Here is a 23,786-nt window from a genome sequence, read left to right on the forward strand (position 1 = left end):
GCTATGCTTTTCCATTTTCACTGGACAGGTGGTCCAGTCAGCAACTTAAAATGTAAATGTAAAATGCTAGCGCTAAAAATGAAAATCGTCTAAACGTCTGATGAAAAATTAGTTGCTAATTCCCAGCATCGCTCTTTTTTTCCCTTCTTTAGAAGACATACATACATTTACATATACACACTGAATGTTTTTTCAGCGGTCGTTTTGTGTTATTTATTTTCCAAGCATATGTGATTTATAATGATTTATCATAAGATTTGGCCAGAACGACCAAATGGAATCATTCACATTGTGTTGGAGCTTCTTTGTTTGTTTTTTGAAGCCAACTCTTTAATGATTGAATGCAGTTTTTTATTTTCTGATTTACCACTCAATAAATAGACAAACTATAAAACTTAAATTTCACTCAATATCTTGCCAAAACATTACAAAACTATGAACATTGAGAAATCTGTCCTAATTCGATCAATAAAAGTGCACTGACGATCAAAATCTGAGAAGCAGCCAAGAAGTGTGAGATGTGGGAGTATCAATAATTTATTTAAGTGCATTGCGCATTAACTCGCCGATGATCGGCCCTGGGTGTAAATACATTATTAGAATTATTGTGCGGATCGGAAAAGAGGAAAACAATAAGTACGAACGTCTGCGGGTTTTCTCAACTTTTAGATTTCTTTCATTTAAATAAACTCAAAATTCACAGAATTTTCCGAGCAGACGCACTTTACACACATGCTCACAAGTGTACGCACACAATCGCACTGTGACCACTACAATCACATGGATATAGACACCGACATGACCGATGGTCGAATAGAATATGTACTGTAGAAGAAGAAGGAGCATTTCGAAATGTGCTTTTCGGCTTTTCGGCCGAGAAAATTTCGTGTGCGAATTCAGTGCGACTTGGGCTGCTAACTTGAACGCGTTGCAAACGAGAAAACCATCCGAAATAAAGAAATTTTCAACTAGAAACTAACACATAGATATATCTATACCATCTAGCTGGGCTGTCTATATATACGGATATATATAGATATAGATACGAGTATTTTCTCTGGCAAAAGTGAGCAATGCGTCGTGCCGCGTTTTATAAATAGCAAATTACAAAATATCGAAACGAACGTTGGTAAAAGGGTTTCATAGTTTTAAAAACAGTGCAAAACCCTAAGTTCTTAGCCCAACTAACTTATCTGTATATATAATAATCTACACGATACTGAACACATTATATTATATATTGTATGTACACACTTGTGGGAAAAACTATTTCCGAGTGGATCGCTTGTGTCCGTGCCGCAAATTATATAAGAACGCGTGATTTTTGATGCAAATTAATTTTTCGGCTTCATATTCATAATTTAATAATAAATTTCCATAAATTTTTCAGTGTTTTTGTGTGCATAGGCGTCGTTTTGCAAAATCTTTTCGTAGAACTTGCGTGCGTTTTGGCGAAAACCAACGCCTACGACCAAATCTAAATATCGCGATTTCTTCCGACTGGCGGCTGTGTGTAGGCGGTGTGTAAAAGTGTTCTGAAGTTGAACTTGAAATACAGAAAAAGCGGCTAAAATGAGTTCTGGGTAAGTAAAAAAACGTGGTGCAAATCAAAGTTACTTTAGTGCTTAGAGAAGAAAGAAAACAGTAGTTTTTTAAGCAAAAGAAACTGTCTAAGAGTCATAAACTATTTTAAAATACACCCAATATTTACCGGGGAAAATCCAAAAAAAAAGAGCAAAACATAAAACAGATGTATTTAAAACAGAATTCAATATATGGTCGCTGACTTTGTAATACTGCGGAAAAAAATAGTTCAATCGAAAGATTCATATGGTAATTTTTTCTAGTGTTGACTTTTTCAATAGAAGTGAAAAACAAGGGAAGAATTATGTAGAATTATTAAAAATATTTTAAAACGCTTTTATTGGCTTGTGTTCTTTTAAAAGTTGGCTTTATGAGAAGTCTTTTCTGGCACTTTATGCTTCTTTTGCCCGCCACTATTATTCTGACCACAGCTGTATGGGCCTATATACGTATCTATAGTCTGAACATCTTTATGATCTCCGCTACAATTAAGGCTCACACATGAGTTTTTTGAAGGCCATCGATGGCCCACGCCCACACTCGTATCTCTTTATTATTTCTTTTTTTTTTTTTGGCTAGTCCCATGTTGCACGCGCTTTTTGGCAGGCGACACTTTCGGTGTTTTCCCCTGCTTTCCTAAGCGAATTAATTAATTAAATTTCCCATTTTTCAACATCTCGCTGGTGCACAGTTTTGTGTGTTTTAGACACGGCCAGCAGCTGTCTTTTGGCTTTGTCTAGAAGCAATTGGCACACGTGTTGGGTATTTAGACGGCTGACGGCATTCACCGGAAGTTTCCTTCGAAGCCACGCACATCATAAAACACATTCTCAAGAGCCTTTCACAACAAAAAAGCCAGGAATTTGGCATAAAATGCATTTGTTTTATATCTTTTTTTTGCCGTTCCTCAGACAGCATATTTTTTTTTTTTTGCATTTCGCTGTTGACGTTGATGTGTGGCGCATAAATTTTCAGCTCCCACGGAAATCTGCGATAATATATTGACAAAATTGGGTCAAGCATTATAAGAAAACAAAATACGAAGCACTAGGACCTCTATTTGAATATTAAATTTCCGATTTTCATTGTTTATATTCTACTTTCTGAAATAAAGAGTCGATAAACAATTTTCCATCGCCAAACTTTCGGCAAAGCATCAAGTATACGCCACGTTTAACATATAAATGAAATTTATATCTTGTAAGACTTGACTATACGTACTTACAAAATTTACGTGTGAACTTGGGACAAATATTGACCATGTACATGGTTTTAAAGTGTTAATGTTTATTTTAGCTTAAATTATTATTCGCATTTCAATGCGCGAAACTGTGATGCATTGCCGAACATGACTTTGATTTTTGTCAACGACAATTATTTTCACACTTCTTTGTCGGTTTATTTTTCACTTTTGTTGATTGCGTAAATCAGGTGTGAGTTTATTTATTTTATAAATTTTTGCATTTGTAAAATACGTAAACAGATTTCTTGTCCCAAGTTCAAGTTGGTCGCAGTTGACCGTGAAATTTGTATGCGAAATAGGGTACTAAACTCAAAGGAAGATTCCCAAGTGGATAAGGCAGAAGATATAAAGCCACACCCATATGACAGTTCAACAGCATTGGGAATTGATTATTGGACAGCGATGTGAATGTACCTAGATCGTTCCCATGATAGTTGACTCAATGATTCACTTTGCCTTTATGACTTCTCTTCATCAATACACTCTGAATTAAAATTGATCAATGGAAAATTCGCAGTCGAATGTTGTTAAAGAAAAATTTCTGCAATTTAATTATTTATTGAATTAACTTCAGAACTTTGTATGATTACTTTTAATTACTGTAATGTGTCTTAAAAATATTTTAAGTTTACATTTTCTTCTGAGAAATTTTATAAGAATTATTGCTCAGATTTTTCTATGATTTTTACTATTTATTTGTTTTCCCGGAAAATGTTTTTGCTGTGCGTGATTTATTCCTTCACACTTTCTCCACAAACAAATATCGAATTTTCATGGCGCGGTTATTTTATTTTTATTTTTTACAAATCAATAACATGGCAATTTTTCAACCAGCACCAAATTTGAGCTGCAGGAAAAATGTTAAAAATCGTAAAAAAAGGCGCTGGCGGGATTTGGTTGCCTATCTGACCAAAAACGACCGACGATGAATGACGACATGTGGTCATGGTAGGAAAAATATACAGAAATTCGCGTTTGTATGCGCATATATTCCGCAAGGCAACTGAATGAGAAATATTACCGCCATCGATTGTGCAACGGGCTTTTGGGGCAGAGTCTGCGTTTCGCTTTCACCTGGGTTCGCTGACGTTGACCCAGGCCAGATTAATATAAATAATTGCGAGTACCGACCAGACCCAGACCCACTCCCAATCCCAATCCCAATCGCGAACCCAACGGCTCCCTGTCTGATGTGCTCATGTCATGCAATCAACGCAGCTAAATGACAAATGCAAAACGAGTTGCACACTCAAGTGGCCGTAGAAAGTGATGAATGGCTTCCCTGATTGCGTTTGTTTTTCTTTCATTTTTTGTTTTTTTTTTCGTACGTAAAACTTTTTTTCCCGTCGTTCAGATAGTTTTTCAAGGTCAGATACAACAAAAAAAAGCCAGAAATATCATAGTTTTATACGCGCTCGTGTCTTCTGGGCGGTGGGTGTTGTTGGTGAAAAGCTAATTTTTATTGGATTATCCATCTTTATTTTTCCTTTTACTTTTCCGTGAGAGATCGTTTCGTATTTAATGGGGTATAAATTTTCATTCGTTTTATGTTTGCAAAATTAAGTTTCTTATAAATAGCATCGCATCTGTGTGTTTGTAGGTGTTTATGTTTCTTGCGTTTCTTTAATTTCTCTATAGTTTAGGCTAATTTATGAGATTAACCGCTAGACCTAAAGGCGTTGATCTAAGCATTTACTTATGTTTTATTCTTTCCTAAAAAATACATTTATTTAAATGTTTAGCTATATTGTTTATAAAATCGTTTTTGATAGCGATTGCATTTGAGAACCCACTGCAACTAAGTGGGTCACAAAATGAAACGAAAGTGAAAAGAGAAAATAAAACGAAATTGTTTTTTCGAAAAGAGCACAGAAACTTTTAACACATAATTAAAAATCCCATTCTTCACGGTCAGAAGAAATGACTCTAGTATTTTCCGCAATCGGAGGCCTGTGGCTAACTAATTAGATGGCCCCCATGATTGATGTCTGCACAAAACCAAATATCTCTGTCTGACCCAGTTTCTGGCCAGCCAAAGCAGAAATATTGAATGAATAGGGAAACCAATTTCACTGACAGTTCTTTGAGGAACGAATATTATTGACAGCCACTCGAATTTCAAGTGTGCGTCAATTGGCGGCGCAGCACTTAAGTGTTTATTGAACCAAATGAGTCACTCGGCCGGACACCTTTTGCTAGGCGTCAGCTTGGAAGGGTTCGCCGTGTAGCACGATCTTGACGAAGATTCTCCGCTGCTCGCCGGAGAGGCACAGCTCCCGGATGTCGGTGGCCGTGTACAGGAGGTAGTCCGTGTTGCAATGCAGCCGATTCTGACTATCCATCAAGGGGCTGTCCAGGGAATTGCGCAGGCAACGCCATCCGCGCTTCTCGTTGGCATGGCATCCATCGAGGAGTGTCACATTGGCACTCACCAGCTTGGAGGGCACAGCACTCACCAGGTAGAACATGTAGGCCTGCTCCATGTTCAGAATAGGAGGGCTCACATAGAGCATCAGGATAATGGGCAGATGGTGGACAATCTGCAGGTCCGGAGTAACAGCACAACTAAGACCCGGCTTTGGGGCTCCCCCATAGGCGATGACTCCAATCGAATGATTTCGACCCGGTGTCAATTTATCAATCTTCACTTCGTACTGCTTCGCCACGTCCTCACCAATCTCGATCATCGAGTCCTGCGGACTGTGCCGCATCATCAGATGGGCCAGCATCTCGAGTGGCGACATCTGCGCCTGGCAATTGGTCACTGGACACGTGGCCGGAATTCCATATAGCGCATCCAGATTCAAATTGGCGAACCTTGGGTACTGGTTGGAATTTTATGGAATGGTCAGTTCACGAGGCTTTTCTTGCATTTGTTTTAACTTACCATGGTTTCTGAACTATTAGTTGGGAAATTAAACTGAGAAATCTGGTAATGTCTAGAAAATGTCATGACTTGACAGGAAACGCTTGGCTAATAGTTTCCTAACAAGTGACTTATGATTACAATCGTAATGATATCGATTTTCCAAAATATCGATATGATGCACTTAAATTATTAAAGCTACAGAAAAATACTCATGGTTAAAGCTATATAATGGGATCAAATGAAAGTAGATGACCAGAACTATCCACAATAATCGTTGTCTCTTGACTTTCCCCTTCTTTGTGGCATTTTAAGTTTCTTACTTCGTACAAATTGTGGATGTCGAGCGTCAAAAGAAAATGATTTTAGCCCAGTCATTCCGCGTTTTAAATTCCTTAACGCTTTCTTGCCAATTATTATTTAACTGGGCACAAAGCAGTCGCAAAAAATAAAAATAAAACAGGAAAAACACAGCAGAAAAGATAACATCTTATTTGTCTGTCAAGGCTAGTGGGCCACATTTCCGCAGATGCTTGTTCAAATGAGTTAATTAGAGCAAGCCGAGTGCTCAGATTCGATAAAGAAATCCCCCGAACTAAAGATAATGCCGAAGTGGGAGATACCCGTTCTTTCGATTTGGCTTAATCGTGAAAAGCGACAGAAGTAATAAGCAGACGACATGACAGTAGAGTGAAAACAATTAGTAGCACGATAAGAGATGCAGATACAGCCGAAAGATACCAGATACAGATAAACGAAAGCGTCGCAAAGTCTTTTTGGCGTTTAGCTGGAAATTTGTCGCCATCATCGAACTGCATTGACAGACAAATAAATTGCTATACAGTCCGCGTGCCAGTCGGCCGTTTGTCAAGCGATCGGTTTTCCTTTTGAGGCACCACCAATACCATCATAGCCACTGGAAATGTATCTGCAACAAGTTGCCGAACAAGCCGACTCAGATGTGCCGTCCAACCTCCGGCGAACCGAACCCGACTTCAATGCGCCTCGAGAGTCCGCTGCGATCAGTCGCCCAGTAGTGCGCTCCTCAGATACAGATAAAAAACGAACCTACGAGATACTTTTTGTGCGCAGCGCGTGTGTTTTCAATTTTAATAATTAGTGAGTGAGTGAGTGATTAAAGTCGGATACTATCAGAAAGGCCGGTCAAATGATATCTTAATTCGGAGCAATTTTAGCTCATGCCTAAAAATAATTCAACTGCGTAAGCGTATCTCTGCGAGACGGAAAACAACTGGTCCACATTGTAGTGATTCTGTTATAGGTTGCCCCAAAAATTTCAGTGATTCTTCTTCGTCGATGTGAGTCAGCAAGCAGACCATTTGCCGGCTGCCCCTTGTCAAAAAAGGTTAAATTCAATTCCCACAATCGATCGTTGAGTCATTCAACCACCTAGGCTCCAATGCAGCACCTTTGTTTGCAAGTCCCCTGATCGGCCAAATGTAAATCGCTTGTACAACCCATTGTACTTGGCTGCTTGAATTGTAACTCTTTGTTCTGCGCACATTTACTGATAAGCGCACTTGCAACCTGGCAAATGGGTTGCAAATATTTTCATTTCAATTGTTTAACTTCTAAAGCGATTCAAAACAGAGCTAGACAGCAAAGAAAGCAGAAGGAATTCCGGCGTAGCCCTAATAGTTTTTTAAAAAAAAAAATAAATTATTTATTGTGTATCTATGAATCAAGATATATTTAATGTGGAAAAAATTAGCTTTGGGCTTTCTTTAAACCCACTTGCTTGTACCCATTCGCAGATAGAGCTCCGTTTTAAAGATAGTCGACTCACTTTCATGCTATGCAAGTGTAAAAGCAAAATTCAGATAAAATAGTGACCAACAAAAATTAATTAGAATAAAAGTATTAAAACAAGTAAACAAGAGTCCGCAAGCAATGGCCACCTCAACGCTGCAATCTCCGTCGCCGTCGCCATCAACCGCCTCCGTGTCATCCAAGAATCCGCAGCTGAAGCGCGTCGTGTACTCCAAGTATCGGGAACTACTTGGTTCTTATAATGATAAGGCCAATGCCATCATCGACACTCTGCCCGCATATATGGTTCGTCAGGATCGCGGATTTCAGTTGTCGGAGCTGCCCGTGAATGGGGATGCCAATCGCAGCGGTCTGGAATCGTCGTAAGTCCGCTACGAGTATATCTATATATATATATCTATGAATATATATAAATATATAGCTAAATTTGCTAAAGCTGAAATGCCAGAACAAGAGCAATTTCCAAGTAAATATTTATCGCTAGATTAGCTCAACTGCGGAATGTGGGCGGCTGGAGGGAGCACCCTGTACGAACGATCTTCCGATCTCCGACTTCAGAGCCAAGCTATTTATAGCCAAGACGGGCGGACAATGACTATCATTATGTCATGTTGCATGTGGCAGCTTTCAAGTTCTTACCTCTTCTTCTACTTCTGCTGGCTGCCCTTGATCTTGAAATATGCGCTGCCAGCTGCAACTGCAGATTCTTCTAGGCAACTAGTTTGCTTTTACTAGAGGGTAGTAGGGGTTATGATGGAACTGGACTAAAAATATCAAAAATATTTATAAATATATTATAAATGCGGTAAATGAATAGTTTTATATTAAATGAATGTGCAGATAATATTGTGATTGATTAATGCAATAATAATCCAAATAACACAATAAAATCTCGTATAAAAATCTCATAAACAAAATATGGCCATATAAGGGATACCAACTAGTTCATCATCATCCGGTTTCCAGTGCTTTCCAGAAGACATCACCCGTATCTTGTGGATACACCCGGTTGCCAGTTAGTTGCGAATGCCTTTAGATACATTTCTGCACGCTCATTTGCATGCGAAAAGGCAAAATAAAAGTCAAGCACACAACAACAAATTAGAAAAGTGAAAATGCGAATTGCACAGATGTTTTTCTATCATTTAAATTTGAAATTGTGATTGCTTTGGTTACTATTGCATGTTTTTAACTCACGCATGAACAGCTGCGAGTTGAGGATTTTTGCTATTTTACATTTATTTTTGGCAAATCATAAAGCCCAGTCATTAGTCGGTAAAATGTATTTACATTTATTTATAGAAATATATGTTTATTTAAGGCTAAGTGCAAGTGCATCGCATATGCATATGATTCACAAAAAATATGTGCCAGTTAATTAGTCATGTTGCATTATGATTATAGGCGAACTTTGTATGGTATCTTATTGGTTATTTCTTCCCGGTTCCTCGAAACTTTTTCCTGGTGTTCTGACATTTTAATTGCCAAATCTGTCAGTGGCAAGCAAACAGTTGGTGGTCTTGTCTTGTGGTCAATTGCTTCTTATCCGCAGCCCCAAGTACCAAGTACTGACGCCATGTCCCCGCCAATTGACGTCATCAGGCGACATCTGTGATTTCAGCGCGTGTATCTTTTAGTTTTTAACGATTCTTTTGTTTTTCGAAAATTTTGGCAACGCATTTTTTAGTTCACTGTGCGTGACGATCATTGGAATTGAGAACAATGAATGGGAATTTACATTGCTTTTGTGGAAATGTGCAGGAAATGCTTAGTGCATTAAGCTGACATTTTTCCAGGCTTGTCACGGTGTTTAATAACTTTTATAACCCGGCCCAATATGGCAGCGGTCTAATGTTTAATACAGAAAAAACAGTTAACAAAACGGTTGTGTAAGTTGCATTTCCTATCCGGCCATAAAGCATCGATCGAGCGACCGATCGAGTCAATAAACGGGGAATAGACCGATCTGAACTGAACGACCTCACAATTTTGGGCACGCCTCGACAATTATGGAAGCTGTTGATGCTATTAATTCGCACATAATCAATGGCAAGTTCAACAAAAAGTGTCCCAACCTGACTGGGCATATGTATCCATAGTTTATTTTATCCACCATATGCCATGTCTATAAGGAGCTGACGGCATTTCTTCGACCATCGCAAATATGGTGATAATTAAAGATTTGTTGATTTGTATTTCGATTCGATTTAAATGCGATTTTCTGTCAGTAACCGCAGGGAGTTACGTCATTTGCATTTGACTTTGATGCACGCGCTCCAATTTGCATGTAAGCCAGTTGTGGGTGAGTTTCGCAACCGTTTTCCCACACAACTTGGCCTTCGCATTTGCGGTTTGCAGTGTAGGGTGCCTTGTTTAACTTAGTTATATTTTGCTAATAATTTGGCGAGACCGCAGAGTTTTGGCCGTGTCAACTTTATGGAACAACTGCCAGGCAGACCCGATCACCTGTTCCTGTTCGCCTGACCCACTTGGATGCGAATCATCCACGCACACCAAGCTCATGTCAAACGGGCCTGACAACTTTTCAGAACCCGATCCCGAACTCCATCACTTTCTTTCGGCATAAACGGGCTTTCTGGTGGAGCCAACGTTAACGAGAACGCATATTGTCGCCGAACCTCTTCGATTTTCGCTTTTAATTAGCGAATTGTTAACGTTTAACGCATTTAAAATAAGCAAATTATGCGGAGAAAATTCGCCGTTGACTGGGAAGTGGGATGCTCGTACATGAAGACATACTCAACGGGACTGAGAAAGTGCAAATGGGAAATTTTCACAAGCCTAAAAAGGCATTAAATAAACTAATCTCAGCAAAAATTATTTTACGTAGATACTCTGAGGGAAGCCAGATAGATTGAGACAACTATTATGTCTATAATTCCCCATTACTCAAGTTATGTCTTACAAATTTATTATAACGAAACTAATTCAGCCAATTCCTTCAATAGACCTTCTTATAGTCATGATACCACCAATAACTTCTCACTTTCAACCTTTCAAATTTGGCACTTCATCGGACGTCTCTCACCTTTTATGGTCGGTCGTCCGTAACAACTTGAACTCACTTTCCCCCTATTGATCGTTAAAAAATCAAAACATTGGCTCGTTGAACTATCGATGATCGACTAATGAGTCGCAGCAGCTGCGAAGAAAGGAAAACAATACAAATGGGCGCTTTTGCCGGCGACCAAGAGCGAAACAATAAATTAGAAAAGATTTAACAAAAATTATGATAAATAGCCCATGCAAATGGGAGAGGAAGTCAGATTAACATGACAGCTGGGTTGCGAAAAAAATAATACCAACGTTAACTAAAAGATTAAAGTATTGTTAATGCATATACCTATTTGAAAGCCTTTGCATTGTATTAATAATGATTATCATAATCCAACGGATTATCAGAAATATCATCTTTACTTTTCCTGTTTAATAATTAATAAGATTTTCAGTAGCCGAAGTTATATAGAAACAAAGATAATCTTGAATGAAATTCGGAAATATTTAAATTAAATGATTTAAAGATATATTTGCAAGTGTCTAAGTACTGGTTAAACAAAAGATTATTATTATTATTATTATTATAATAAGTGGCTTACAGAGATTTGAACCTTGTTTTCCTGCAGGTATGGACAGCGCGGAGGAGGCGGATCCGGAAACGGTGGCTACGAAGCGCCCGCGTGCGTACAGAACGCGATGATGACAAAAGACAAGAAGCCCTTCACCTACACGCCCGGCGGCATCGATCTCTCCCAGATCCGGTCGGAGCGGATGGCCAAGCGATTGGCGCGCAATGCCCAATCGGAGGGAGCCACCGGAGCCGCCCAACAGAACAGACCCGCCCAGCCACAGTCGCCAGGTGGGCCAGGTGGTGCAGCCAGTTCGATTGGAGCCGCTGCCATGGGCATGCCGTTCCAGGTGCTGCCGCCGCCACCACCGCCGCCGCAACCACAGTCGGGTAAGAATGGCACCCAAGGTGCTAGCGCCGCACCCCCACCACCACCCCCACAACAACCCAGCACATTAGCGCCACCCACTGGGCGCCTAAGTGCCCCCGGTTCGCCGGCTACGGCGCGCAAATCGCCAACTCCACAGCGTTTTGAGCCACCGCCACTGGGTTTCCGGCCGGAGATCAAGATACCGCCAAATCCCATGGCTGCGCTGCGCAAGGTGGCACCGCCCGTGGAGAAGAACACGTTCTGGAAGGACGAGTACATTAAGGATCGCTCCAAGAGTCCGCTGCCCGAGGTGGCACCTGCTGCGAATGGAGGATATAGCAGCAACACAGCCGATGCCGTTGATGGTGAGCAGAGCCCCCAAGGATTGGGCTCGCTTTACTTTTTGGGTGATTTTGGTTCAGCTACTGATCCCGATACGACTCATCACACATCGCCAGCTCTTACTAAGCGGTTGAGGTTGCTTCTTCTAAAAGCCCCATTCGACTAACCAGACATCCAAAAGGCCTTACAAATTGGCTCACAATCCTCCCACTAACAGCACTAATAAACTGATGCAACTTAAAGAAAGTTATGGCTAACAAATTCCATTTCTTTTGTTAAATATAGGTCCAAGACCATCGGCGGCTAGCGTTGAAAGCAGCTACAGTCCTTACACACCGACTCAGCAAGTGCCGCCCGTGGCCAAGAGTCCACCGGTGCAATACCAACAGCCAACACCACCGGCAACACCGCCGCAGCAGCAGCAGCAACAGTCGGAGCAGCCACCTGCAACACGTCCGGAGTTCCGCAGTGTGCCCATGCCCACATCGCCAGCGGTGAACGTCTACACCCGTCAAACGGACAGTCCCAGATCGCCTTTCGAGCCGCAGCAACAGCAGCAGCAGCAACCACAGCGATCCACTGAGAGCCCCTTCCGGTTTGCACAGCAGCAACAGCAGCAACAGTCACCGCAGCAACGTCCACCAACAGCGATATCGCCGCTGGCTCAGGTGCAGCAGCAGCAGCAACAGCAGTTGCAACAGCAGCAGCAACAGCTCCAGCAGCTGCAGCAACAACAGTTCCAGCAGCAACAACTGCAACAACAGCAGTTCCAGCAACAACAGTTGCAGCAGCAGCAACAGCAGCAACAGCTGCAACAGCAGCAACAGCAGCAACAGCAACAGCAGCAACAGCAACAGCAGCAGCAACCGGCAGCTCAATCAGTACCATGGCGCACTCAACGTGCTCAGCCTGGAGCACAACAGCAACAGGATTCGCATCCACAACCCATCTACAACAATGTTCAGCAGCAGCAACAAAGATCTCGCGATGTCTTCAGTCCGGCAAGGAATGAAACACCGGCAGCAAACACGTTCAATTCACAGCAGCAACAGAACCAATTTGGTGGAGCAGCAAAGCCGGTAAGTGATCTATAAAATAGATTTTTATTTAATTTATTCTTTCTACTGTGGAATCTGCAGTTTATCTTACTATTTAGATTGCCCCACTTATTTTTGCGTTATTTCCATATCGAATTGACCTTTAACTATGTTACTCATACGCCATTGAACATCATTGTGCAAGCACATGTGTGGCCTATGACTAATTCATAAGTAAACCAGGCACAGCTAATTTGACAAATATGCTAAGTAATATGAAGTTTTCACGCTGCTACAATGCAAATAAATGGAACGCCTGTTTTCGCGGAAGAACATTAGGATATTTATAAACCAAAATCTTTGCGAGAAAATGCTCGAATCACGCGTGAAAATGAACATTGAATGCATTTACCAAGTGCAGTGTCTAAAATTAGTGGCAAGCAAAGGCCAAACACGAATTTTGAACTTGAGGCGCAAAACTTCATGGGGAAATCTAAAAACCAGATTAATCATGTTAAGAAAACATTGCTGATTAACAAATGCTAACGATATATTGTATTATTATACCTATTTTTCAATGTGCAGACCAACGTTGGATCGCTTTACATAGCTCCACTGGCCCAGCCCACTGAACCGCAGGCTCAACGAATCCTTTTGCAACAGCAGCAGCAGTCATCTGCTCGGGATTCACCCATGCGCCAACTTCCACAGCAGCAGCAGCCACAGACCAACCAACCGATGAGATGGCTCAGCTCACAGCCGGCTAGCAAGGAGCAGGCACCCTGGGCTCGTCCCGAGGAGAATGGCAACGTTCTGCCCTCCACCTTGCGCCAGACCACTCCGGCACCGCAGCCCCAAGTCGTCCCTCAACCGCAGCCACAGCAGCAGCAGCAGCAGACCACCTTCTACCAGCCGCAGTTGGTCCAAGGTAATGGCTACGGACCAACACCGGTTTCAGCCGCTCCCATCAGTCTGCAGAATTTCGGATCAAATCCACAGCCGGGAGGACTACGTTTGCAGATCAACCTAAACACCAATGGCAACAGCAGCAATAACACAAATCAAAGTGCTCCACGGGTGAGTTAAGAACTAAAGCATTTTGGTAAATATTTATAAGGGCGACAGTTTGCTATAATGATGATTCAGACTATATTGGAGAAGCGGGATGCTTATCACAACATGCCCTGCATCCGAAGAGCTCATGCCGGCACATGATGTATTAGTGTATTATTATCATATATAAGTCGGTTATATGTTTTAAAAAATAAATAGTACACAAGTAGAAATAAATGATCCGCTTTTATACTTTAGAAATTTTTTAATTTAATATTTAATATATAATGTATAATATATAATTATATTTCCTTTTAGGAGCGTATCATACCGATAACTCTGGAGCAGACGCCGACGTATGCCGCAGCCCAGCCCAACTTTGGTGGTAAGTTTTTAAGACAGCATCTTGATTATGTGTTCTGTACAATATGTGTGGCGCTTTCCTAAAATCCGTAAATGTTTGTGACTAATACCCTACGTAGTTTATTCCCACCCCAAACACCCCGAAACTCCCGTGCACTCTCCACTCCAAAGGAATGACTTTCACCCGTGTATGATTTACCCAAATTCCCGCTCTCGTCCAAATGTGTAACTCTCCAATTTTTACTTCAAAATGTGTCTATGTATACTCTTTCTATCCCATGAAAGCGCCTGCAGGTCACATAATACGCTCAGCTAATCAATTTGTCGATCAAGGTTACCAGAATTACCCACCACAAGCCCAGCGATTCCCGTCGCCCAATCAGCCAACGAGTACGAGTAACAACACCAATGGCAATGCCACCCGGCTAATCCCAATAGCCATCGAGGGAGGACGCGGCGGTCCAGTTTCCCAGTCGCCAGTGCTGCTCCAGAAGTAAGTCAACTTTTGTTTTCAAAGGATTTACCCTACTGCCGGCTATCCTTGTGCCTTGCCCAAAACCCAACGAATTGGCCCGCACTAATGCGATTTAATTTTGTGCTTTTCTACCGACTAAAACAACCAACAACTACTTAGTGGCAATTACAATTTGTATGTGCACCAGTGTCCGCTCGAGGCGGAGATCCTCTACAGAAAGAATCGTCTCAGGTAGTACGAGAGCACTGTGCCCACCAAAGTATATCGAGCAACATCAATATCTCATGCCATGCATTCTTCTGTATGTTATAGTCTCAATTCGAATCTGGAATTCTTTTGATATTTGGAAATATGTTCTTTGATCAATTTGATCAAACTATTAAACTCAGAAAGTGCTTTTGTGCCTAAATACAGATACATACATACATAGATACAGATATTCAGATATTATATATGCCCAGTAGAAGCTATATATTTAAATAACTTATTTAATTATTATAATTGTTTTTTTTATTATTATATTTTTTGTTATATTATTACCAATTGAAGTAATACGAAATTCTTTCGTATCACAACAGATATAAGTAGATAAAAAGTAAATTTGATTAGGTTTTCTTGCATCGTAGTTAGCCTCATACATTACATTTGCATTCTCGCTTTTAGTACAATTTCGTGCATTTATGCAAAATTCTAAAATTGGTTTCGTTAAGTACCGATCATAAATCCAAGCCAAATCTAACCAATAATTCAAACGTTTCGTTCGCACCAAACAAAATCGTTGTAATTTGGTTAATTTCAAACATTTTCGATGGCATGCTAACCAACAACCTAACCTAACACACGCCTATATCTACTTGCAGCGATCCACGCTCACCGCCCATCCAATCGAAATCGTTTAGAATATTGCAAAAGATAACCGACACCGTGGACGATGGCAGCGGGAATGGCGATTTGCGGCAGGACATGCAGCAGACGCCCCAGGAGGCGGAGCTGCAGCGGCCGCAGTTCGCCCGCCAGATGAGCGCCCAGCAGGCCAGGAATAGTCCGACCATCGAGCAGATGCGACGCCTGCAAATTGGACAGGATCAGCAGAGTAACCAACAGCAGTCGGGTACGCCACTAGTTTGGTCCCCGCAAGGTGAGATCCGATAGGTTGTCCTCCTCATTGCTCCTCGCCCATCCTCAGATATCTCACATCTTATACATATATATACGGTATTATATATCGGTGGGTAAGAGTGTAGTTGTGGTGAAAGTTCTTAATCCTCGGGGAGTGTCCTTGGGTCCTTGGGAAAACTTCTACTAAACCCTATAACCGCTTTTAGCTACAAGAACACCTTCTGGTTGATAGAAACTAACCAGCTTACTGTATCTGTCCTGATTAGTATTGCTAGAATCGGTGCTATGCCAAAATTATGCAGCACTACTAAGTAGAATATATACTAAGTAGCTATATTATTGAAATATTACTTCAATTAGTTGGCTTTAGCTTATAAATGTAAATGTTTTTTTCAGGTAACGGAGTCTCCGCTCAGAACCGATTTACGCAACAACGATATGGTAAGGATTGAGTATGGATAGTTTTCAAAAATAAGGGGCATATTTATAAATGACGTAAAAAATCGATAAAACATACATTAATTTATTATTTTTATTTAGATGCCCCCCAACAACAACAGCAATATGTGCCGCCAAGTGAACAGCAAGCTCCGGAACCCAAAAAATACACAGGCAGCGCTATACCCAGTCGATCATTCAAAATTCTACAGGCAATGACAACACCTGAAAATGCCGGTAAGTACAGATGTGCCGAGTAGTCAATGTGCCGACTGATACACACTTGGAAGGATAAATCGTTCTCTGAAATTAAGTTACAATTTTAAAGAACCAGAACATACATACATCAGACAAAAATCATGGCTGTATATATACTCAGAATCCATCCAGCATCACTAAACCTACTGATCACAAAGTTCACTCAGACACAAGCACATGGAGCATTGCACCAAGGATCGTAATTTTTATAAAACCGTTTTTGAGAGATTTCACCTTTTTTGCTAAATGGTGTCCCGACACTAGATTGACCTAATCCCAATCGCTTTTGATATTAATTTTGAGCATCCCACACCATTTTGCTTATACACATGCGCCACTTACTTGTACATAGCTTGGCTTGACCATTTAACCAATCAGTTATTCAAATCGCAATTGATCGGATCAATTTGACAAAAGAGATCACATTCGAAAACCAAACATTTTGTTCGCACTCTCATCGTGTCTATTTCTCTTTTTCTTCTTTTATATTTGATAACCGTGTACCACAAAATCGACCTCAGACCATAAAATTCACACCGAGCTGGACTCGGATTTGGAAAATGTTGAACTGAACGAATCCCCAAACAATAATAATAATAATAATAACAGTAACAACGGAAGTACTGAAAATAATAATAATCATAATAAGATTAACAGTAAAACCAATAAACGTCATAGCTACACTTCATCCACACCCACACCCTCACCATCAACCTGCACAGATCCCACCACCCATTCATCAAACTCATCTCTTAGTTCGGATAGCTCTTGTCCCCCACAGCCACCTCGATCGCAATCGGTTCCACCCCAGTATCCCTATGCCTACGGGTATCCGTATCCATGGTACATGCCGCCTCCTCCACCTGTCAACGGTGAGGGAGCTCCCTGGCCATATCCCTATTCATATCCACCGCCACCTCCTCCACAATCGATGGATGGAAAGCAGGCAGAAGGATTTCCACCATATCCCTATTACTACCCATATTATCCGCCTCCCTTGCCACCTTATGGACAACAACCCGGGGAAGCTCAGATACCGCCGGGCTATCCTCAGTTCCATGCCATGCCACCATATGGGCACCCGTATCCCTATCCAGTGGCTCCCAGTTACAGTCAGAGTTCCACCGAAGAGAGCAGAGCCAGCAGTGTTCTACCGGATATAATCATCACTCCCAGTACCGATGATATACCCTCGCAGGTCATAATGAAACATCACATCCGAGTGGAGCCACGAGAGCCACCAAAGCGGGCGCACTCTGTGGAAATAGAGGAGGTAGTCAGCAAACCGAAAGCCCGGAATATTTGCAGCAACAATCACGAGGTCATCGATGTGCTCAGCCAACGATTGGCCAATATTAACAAGATTGCCAGTGGCAACACTCAGGCGAATCTCTCAAAGCAGCTGCAGAAAAACTATGCAGGTGAGCAAGCCAAGGAACTGGGTGAGAGATCCCCCAGCGAAAATGCCTCCAACTCGGATAGCGAATCAGAGGAAATGAGCAGCGATGACGAAGAGGATACCCCTAAGCTGGGAACTCGTCCCGCTCCCTTGCAGTCCATTAAGTCGGTCACAAATGTGCAGGTGTACAAGGGTAAAACATTGGAACAGCATTTGGACTCCGAGAGCAGCGACGATGAAGATGATGTGACTACAGCGGATGAAATGTACGATGAAGAGGAACAGATCGAGGAGGAGCAAGAAGGATTGGTCGAGGAAATGGAAGATGACTACATTGTCGAGGAGGATCTTAGTGTTATATACGAGGAAGAGAGCGAACTGGAACGCAGCAGTGAATATGCCAAGACAGTCATTCGAAAGGATGACTCCCGATCCACCATAGTTGATGATATTGAAAAGCAAATCGAAGAAAATGATGATGATGATGACGACGAGGAGTCCAACTCGGTAACAGTGCGTTTGCCACTCCGCTTCTCCTTCAGTCGCAGTTCGAATGATGAAAACATTGCTACTGTGGAAGTCGGTAATACAACTCAGATCGAAGAAAAACAACCCATCATCGCAAGCACGTTCAGTGTGGCCAAGGTCGAAAGTGATGATGAGGATGATGACTGTGAGGTCAGTGTGACCATCAGTTTGTCGAACTCTTCGCGTTCCAATTCAGTGGAGAAGGTTGCCCAACCATATCGGCCATCCAACGCATATCCCGTGGAGGATATAAGTACACCAATCAAAACTAGTGAAGAAGATGTTTCCACATCGTTCTCCCTTGGTATGCGCAACAAATTCATGGGTGAAACAATTGCTAATGATGTAAGTAATAATATATCCCGGGATCAGGCTGAACCAAAGAACGACGCCACAGAAGTTGAAAGCTCCCCAAAGGAGGAATTCGACTTCTTTGCCACTTTGATGGCCACCAAAATGCAGGCTCAGAAAATGATGGAGCAGTCTAAGAACTTTTGGAAAACTCCTGACCCTAAGCTAGTAGAACCCGAAGCTGAGAAGCCAAAACTACGACCCAAGGAGAATATTCCTGAGACAAAACCACCAAGACCCATTTCTGGTGATATGTCCAAGACACAGGCCTCGCTAGAGGCAGCCAAGAATAGCTTCTGGTCCACCTTCGCTACGACCTCAAAGGAAACGGAGCCCAAAGCAGAGCAAGAAGATGCAGCTGAGGAAGTCGACTTCTGGGCAAGCATAGAAAAAAAGGAAATCTCTGATAAGGAAGAAAAACAGTGGACCAAGAAAAAGAAGACCGTAACCTATACTCCTTTGAAGAAAGAGGCAGTTACTACAGTGGAGCATTGGACAACAACCTTCAGGGCTCAGTTGGAGTCGTTACCAATCCCCCAAAAAGCTGAAGTACATTTTGTAGTTGAGGAAAAGCAAAAAGAAGTTGAACAACGACAAGAAGAGAATAATGGTGAAGAAGAGGATTTCTGGGGCTCAGTAACTAAGGATAAGATGGAAAACACAGCCAGTGCGACGTGGGAACGCACAGAATACAACTTAGAACCCTCTCAGGGAGTGACAGATCAACCCAAGCAACAAGATGAGGACAACGTTGACTTCTGGGCCGAAATTGAAACATCTAATACTTACGAAGATGAAGAAAAGCCCAAGAACCTCAGCTATGATCCCACAAAATATCCTGAAGAGCCCCGCGAAGTGGATACTGATGAGGAGATTGACTTCTGGGCCGAGTTAGAAGCTAGACGCAACCCAGTTGAAGACGACGACGAAGATGTCACGTTCCATAAATCGGCAACTTTCTGGGCTCGCAAAGAACGACAGAATTCTGTAGAGGAAACACCTTACAAGCCTGTGGAAATCAAGGCTTTCAGAGCTAAGTTACACGATGAAGCAGCAGTTGAAATTGATGTTTGGGCCACCTTAGAAGCAGCCAGAGGTCACGAGCCCGAAATTGTTGATCCCGCTGTGGAAGAGGAAAAGGTTCTAGCCGAGCAATTTGAGGAACTTGAACAAGAGACCTCAGATGAGGAGGAGGAGGATGAGGAGGACGCGCAGGAAGAGCTAGAGCAGAAGCCTCGGGAAGAAGTCCAGGAGAGCAATCTCAGCCATATGGACACCATGTCTTTGGCCTCGATGCACGAGCCGGCTACAGTCTATACATGGGCTACACCACCACAGGAAGCGGAAGATAATGAGGAGGAAACTGATTTCTGGGCAGACATGGAAAAGGAACGATCCAAGAAAGAACAGTTCGAGGAGGCGGAGCAGAAACGACACAACTACCGACAGGCCATGGCCTTCTTCAACACCTCGATCGATGGCCAGCACTCACCGCCACAACAAAATGCCAGTCCCAATCGCAGCAGTGTTATCCTGGAAGTCGAAGAGCCCCAAGAAGTGAACCTGGGACCACCTGGTGAGTACCAGATAGTAGGCGAGGATGGCGTCGTCGTGGAGGAGCATAAGCCGGAGATAACAGAAACAGAGGAAGATGAGCGAGGTGCTGCAACTCCAACCAATATGCAGCCACAACTACCAGAGGTCTATGTGGAGCCCGAGCCGGAAGTAAAGCGCCTTGTCAACGGACTTCCTGATCTTGCCGTTGAGAAGTTTAGCGAAAAACCCAAGATATCGGTGCGTGCCAGGATCAGTGCCTTTGAGGTGATTCCCTCGGCGACAAGTGATGGCGCCAAGGGACTAACCAAGCAATCTCTTTCAGTAGATAGTGCCTATGGTAAGGGAACCCTCTCGCGAAACAGCAGCACTCAGCGTTCCGAGTCGGAGATTGAGGAGGACGACTCCGGGGTAACGGACATGAATCGTCAGCTGTCTGAGACGGACACAGAGTCCGAGAGTTTTCCGGAGTTGCGCAAGATGACCAGCTACCAGCGGGCAGCCACACATTCCAGGCTCTTTAAGCTGCTGCAGGACGAAAACGATGTTCCGGAGGCGGGAGCCCAGCCCGCCGATGAATTTCAGTTCAAGCCCAGTCGCAGGAAGATTGTCCATAATGTGTCCATTACCAGACGACAAAATCCAGGAGCTTTGAATGATGCGGAGACCATGACGCAGCGCAGGGAACGACTTTCACTACCGCTTCGCAAGAATACCAGCATAGATGCGGACAATCCCTCGACCCCGAATAGTCCTGCCTCCCCCATAATGGGACCGTCGGCCAAGAACCAACGCGTGGTTAGCGATAAGTTGGTGAATGAACTGGTCCAGAGCCTGCTCCTCAAAAGCGACAGTTCGCATTTGAGAAATCTGCCCATGGAACGTCTCCAGGCGGCCGCCAAACGAGCCCTGGTGGAGGAGATGGACTCCGCGCAGGAGAACAGCTCGCTGGACAGCACGCCGGCACCCACGCCCAAGCATGACAAGGAGTATTCCGACTACTACAACAGCTGGTGCGATGCCAGTGGCAGTGGCGAGGAGGTGTTGCCCTCCAAGAGCTTCCGTGCTCTGCAAGATCCACGACGCAGTCCCTGGACGGTGCGGTGTCCGCGAGTTCTCAGCTCCAAGACGATAAACCGGGACTTGGCACGGGTTACGGAGTCACCGGAAATAGCCAATGGACGGGGCAGCAAAAGTCCCGAATGCTTTCGTCAGAACTCACACTCCCAGTCTCGGGAACGATCCGTAAGCAGTTGGCGGAGAGTTTAGGATACGGCAATGAATTGCCTTTTGTATATAACAGGGCGGGTCTATAGTCTAGCGGGGATGTGAATCCGGCTCAAATGGGAAAAAGAATCTCGTGAGGAGAATCTGAGAATCGAACGAAATATAAAGCGAACCTTAATGGAAGCAGGAGATGGTTTCACTAACTAACATCCTATTTCTGGTTAGTTATTATTATCCAGCAAATAGGAGGTTAGGCAAGCAGCTAAGCTCTCCAGAGCCGGATTTCACTCCCGAACTTCTCGTAAACTAAGAAACTACTGCATTTGGCCGAAAGAGTCACTGCCTCTGGGAATGTGTGATAAAAAAAGAGCCAGATTTTGCATTTCTCATCTCACCATCATCGAACTATTCACACACATTGTACATTATGAATATCGAATACACTCAACACATTAATAAACTAAATCTAATTAAACATGTAAATAAACCAATTGAAACCAATGAAAGGAAATCGTTCATTCGTTCGTTCGTTTGTTACCTCAGTAAAGCGCAAAACCAAAAACCAACCGAAATCATTTTCCAAACTTACATGAGTATTTCAAAATTTGTAAGCCGTAACTCATGAAATCGAACCAAATAATAACAAGCATAAAAAACTGAAAAAAACTATCAAGCGCCACAATAAACAACAAAATAAAAACCAATTTCATCTCAACTCAATGATTTTGTAAAACTCGTTCAAAATCCTAAGGTACCTAAAATTGCAATTATTAAAAAATTACCCAAAACCAAGTTTTAACTAATTGAATGTTTTCATAATATTCCAAAAATTGTCCTTTTTCTATTCTATGTATTTAATTTTATTTTCGCCGCTGTTTGACTTTATTTTGTGTGCCGTATACTTATTTTTGATTTGTCTATAAAAATATTTGCGATCTTTGCAATTGAAGTCGAACAAATTAACTCAGGTTTGTATGCGCAAAAATAATCAACAAATACTTTAAAGTAAATATTATGAGTAAATGCATTTACCATTTCCCATTTACAATTGTTCAATGGACCCACGAATATTTATAAAAATCCCTCTTACATCGCAAATATTTTTATTACACTATTGTAGTTCCTTCCCCAAATGCTTACCTAAAAACTTGAGCTTGGAGAGCAAACTCCACCTTGCAAAGAACAACGAATGAAGATTACTCTTTTGTTGTTGAGACCATAAATAAAAACTATCGAAATAATGGTGTGGAAAAATATAAAGTGAAAAATTGTACAATATGACTTGTCGAAAACTCGTTCGTTACATTAACCATTCATGAGTTTACAAATGCATAATTAAATGTTTCTTTTCTTATACTCGATTAACTTGTTTTATACACACAATAAGAAATAAATATTTTAACAAACATTAATCGTTAACTTTAATAATGACAATGAATGGCTTTTACCCCAAAACTTAAATCGAATTGAACTGAATTGAATGAATAATACAAACAAAAGTTTTAAAAAAGGTGAAGTTTTCTCTCAAAATTGTTTTGGCTGCCTGGCACTTGCACTTTCTCAGTTACTGCTTCAATATTTCTGATTTATTTTATATATTTTTTATTTACTTTGTACGTTTTCTTTTTATGTAAGTCTGAACCAAAATCAGTGTTCATGGCCAAGTCAAGACTGGAAAGTTTCCACAATTTAGTGTTAGCTTTATTTGTTTGTCTCTGCCCGTTAAAACCATTTTAAAGTAACACTCTTTTTGGTTTAATCTTTTTCAGGACCTGGTCAATCGGATCTATAATTATTTCTCAACGCCATAGAAATCAATTATAGCAACTCAACAGCATCATACAGAAATCGAAACGAAACTGAATATTAATCAGATTGCTTGTTATAGTTATCTAGTTTAAGTACCAGACACTTCTGAGGATCGCCACAATCAAATAACTTGGGAACGGGAACAAGTTTTTAGTAAAATTTCTTTACACTAACAAACATCATTGTAACTGAGAATGGACAGTTTTTATTGTTGAACGCGATTTGGTAGCAGCACTAAAACCAAACAAAACAATTCTAACACAACTACGAAGCAAATAGCGAAAGCGAATATATACTAATCCTAAAAGTTAAGATGAAGAAAGCAGGTGCAATGAGGTAGCAACGAAACGAAACAAAATCCAAGAAATCGACTATGCTTGATATGTATCCGGA

General features: G+C 41.9%; 2 protein-coding genes across 10 annotated transcripts; one reads left to right on the plus strand and one right to left on the minus strand.

Moving 5' to 3' along the window:
• Positions 1–904: 904 nt before the first annotated feature.
• Positions 905–23,707, plus strand: LOC117143766 (histone-lysine N-methyltransferase 2D). 9 transcript variants are annotated; one of them, XM_033309038.1, is made up of 11 exons: positions 905–1,066; positions 1,391–1,583; positions 11,129–11,805; positions 12,068–12,861; positions 13,405–13,896; positions 14,191–14,257; positions 14,521–14,728; positions 15,571–15,848; positions 16,226–16,270; positions 16,370–16,504; positions 23,354–23,391. In XM_033309038.1, the coding sequence occupies exons 2-11, from the start codon at positions 1,573–1,575 to the stop codon at positions 23,374–23,376; spliced, it is 2,730 nt and encodes a 909-aa protein (XP_033164929.1). In that variant the 5' UTR covers positions 905–1,066; positions 1,391–1,572; the 3' UTR covers positions 23,377–23,391. The 9 variants fall into 9 exon arrangements, with proteins under 9 accessions (XP_033164929.1, XP_033164519.1, XP_033164598.1 ...); XM_033308628.1 differs by lacking the exons at positions 905–1,066; positions 1,391–1,583 and adding exons at positions 6,691–7,012; positions 7,469–7,846; XM_033308707.1 differs by lacking the exons at positions 905–1,066; positions 1,391–1,583 and adding exons at positions 6,691–6,816; positions 7,469–7,846.
• Positions 4,822–5,800, minus strand: LOC117144365. The gene is made up of 2 exons (XM_033309526.1): positions 5,715–5,800; positions 4,822–5,652 (listed from the first exon to the last, which is right to left on the minus strand). The coding sequence occupies exons 1-2, from the start codon at positions 5,778–5,780 to the stop codon at positions 5,023–5,025; spliced, it is 696 nt and encodes a 231-aa protein (XP_033165417.1). The 5' UTR covers positions 5,781–5,800; the 3' UTR covers positions 4,822–5,022.
• Positions 23,708–23,786: the final 79 nt, after the last annotated feature.

The sequence above is a fragment of the Drosophila mauritiana genome, chromosome 2L (genome assembly GCF_004382145.1).
Source record: "Drosophila mauritiana strain mau12 chromosome 2L, ASM438214v1, whole genome shotgun sequence".
Taxonomy (NCBI): Eukaryota; Metazoa; Arthropoda; class Insecta; order Diptera; family Drosophilidae; genus Drosophila; species Drosophila mauritiana.

What these genes read in the sequence shown, in the direction of transcription:
- LOC117144365 (XM_033309526.1), bottom strand. Translation starts at nt 5,780, where the DNA reads ATGACATTTTCTAGACATTACCAGATTTCTCAGTTTAATTTCCCAACT. An exon ending in CTAATAGTTCAGAAACCATG is followed by an intron (nt 5,653 to 5,714) that starts GTAAGTTAAAAC and finishes AATTCCAACCAG; the next exon opens with TACCCAAGGTTCGCCAATTT.
- LOC117143766 (XM_033309281.1), top strand. Translation starts at nt 7,605, where the DNA reads ATGGCCACCTCAACGCTGCAATCTCCGTCGCCGTCGCCATCAACCGCC. An exon ending in CGCAGCGGTCTGGAATCGTC is followed by an intron (nt 7,847 to 11,128) that starts GTAAGTCCGCTA and finishes GTTTTCCTGCAG; the next exon opens with GTATGGACAGCGCGGAGGAG. An exon ending in ATTTACGCAACAACGATATG is followed by an intron (nt 16,271 to 16,369) that starts GTAAGGATTGAG and finishes ATTTTTATTTAG; the next exon opens with ATGCCCCCCAACAACAACAG.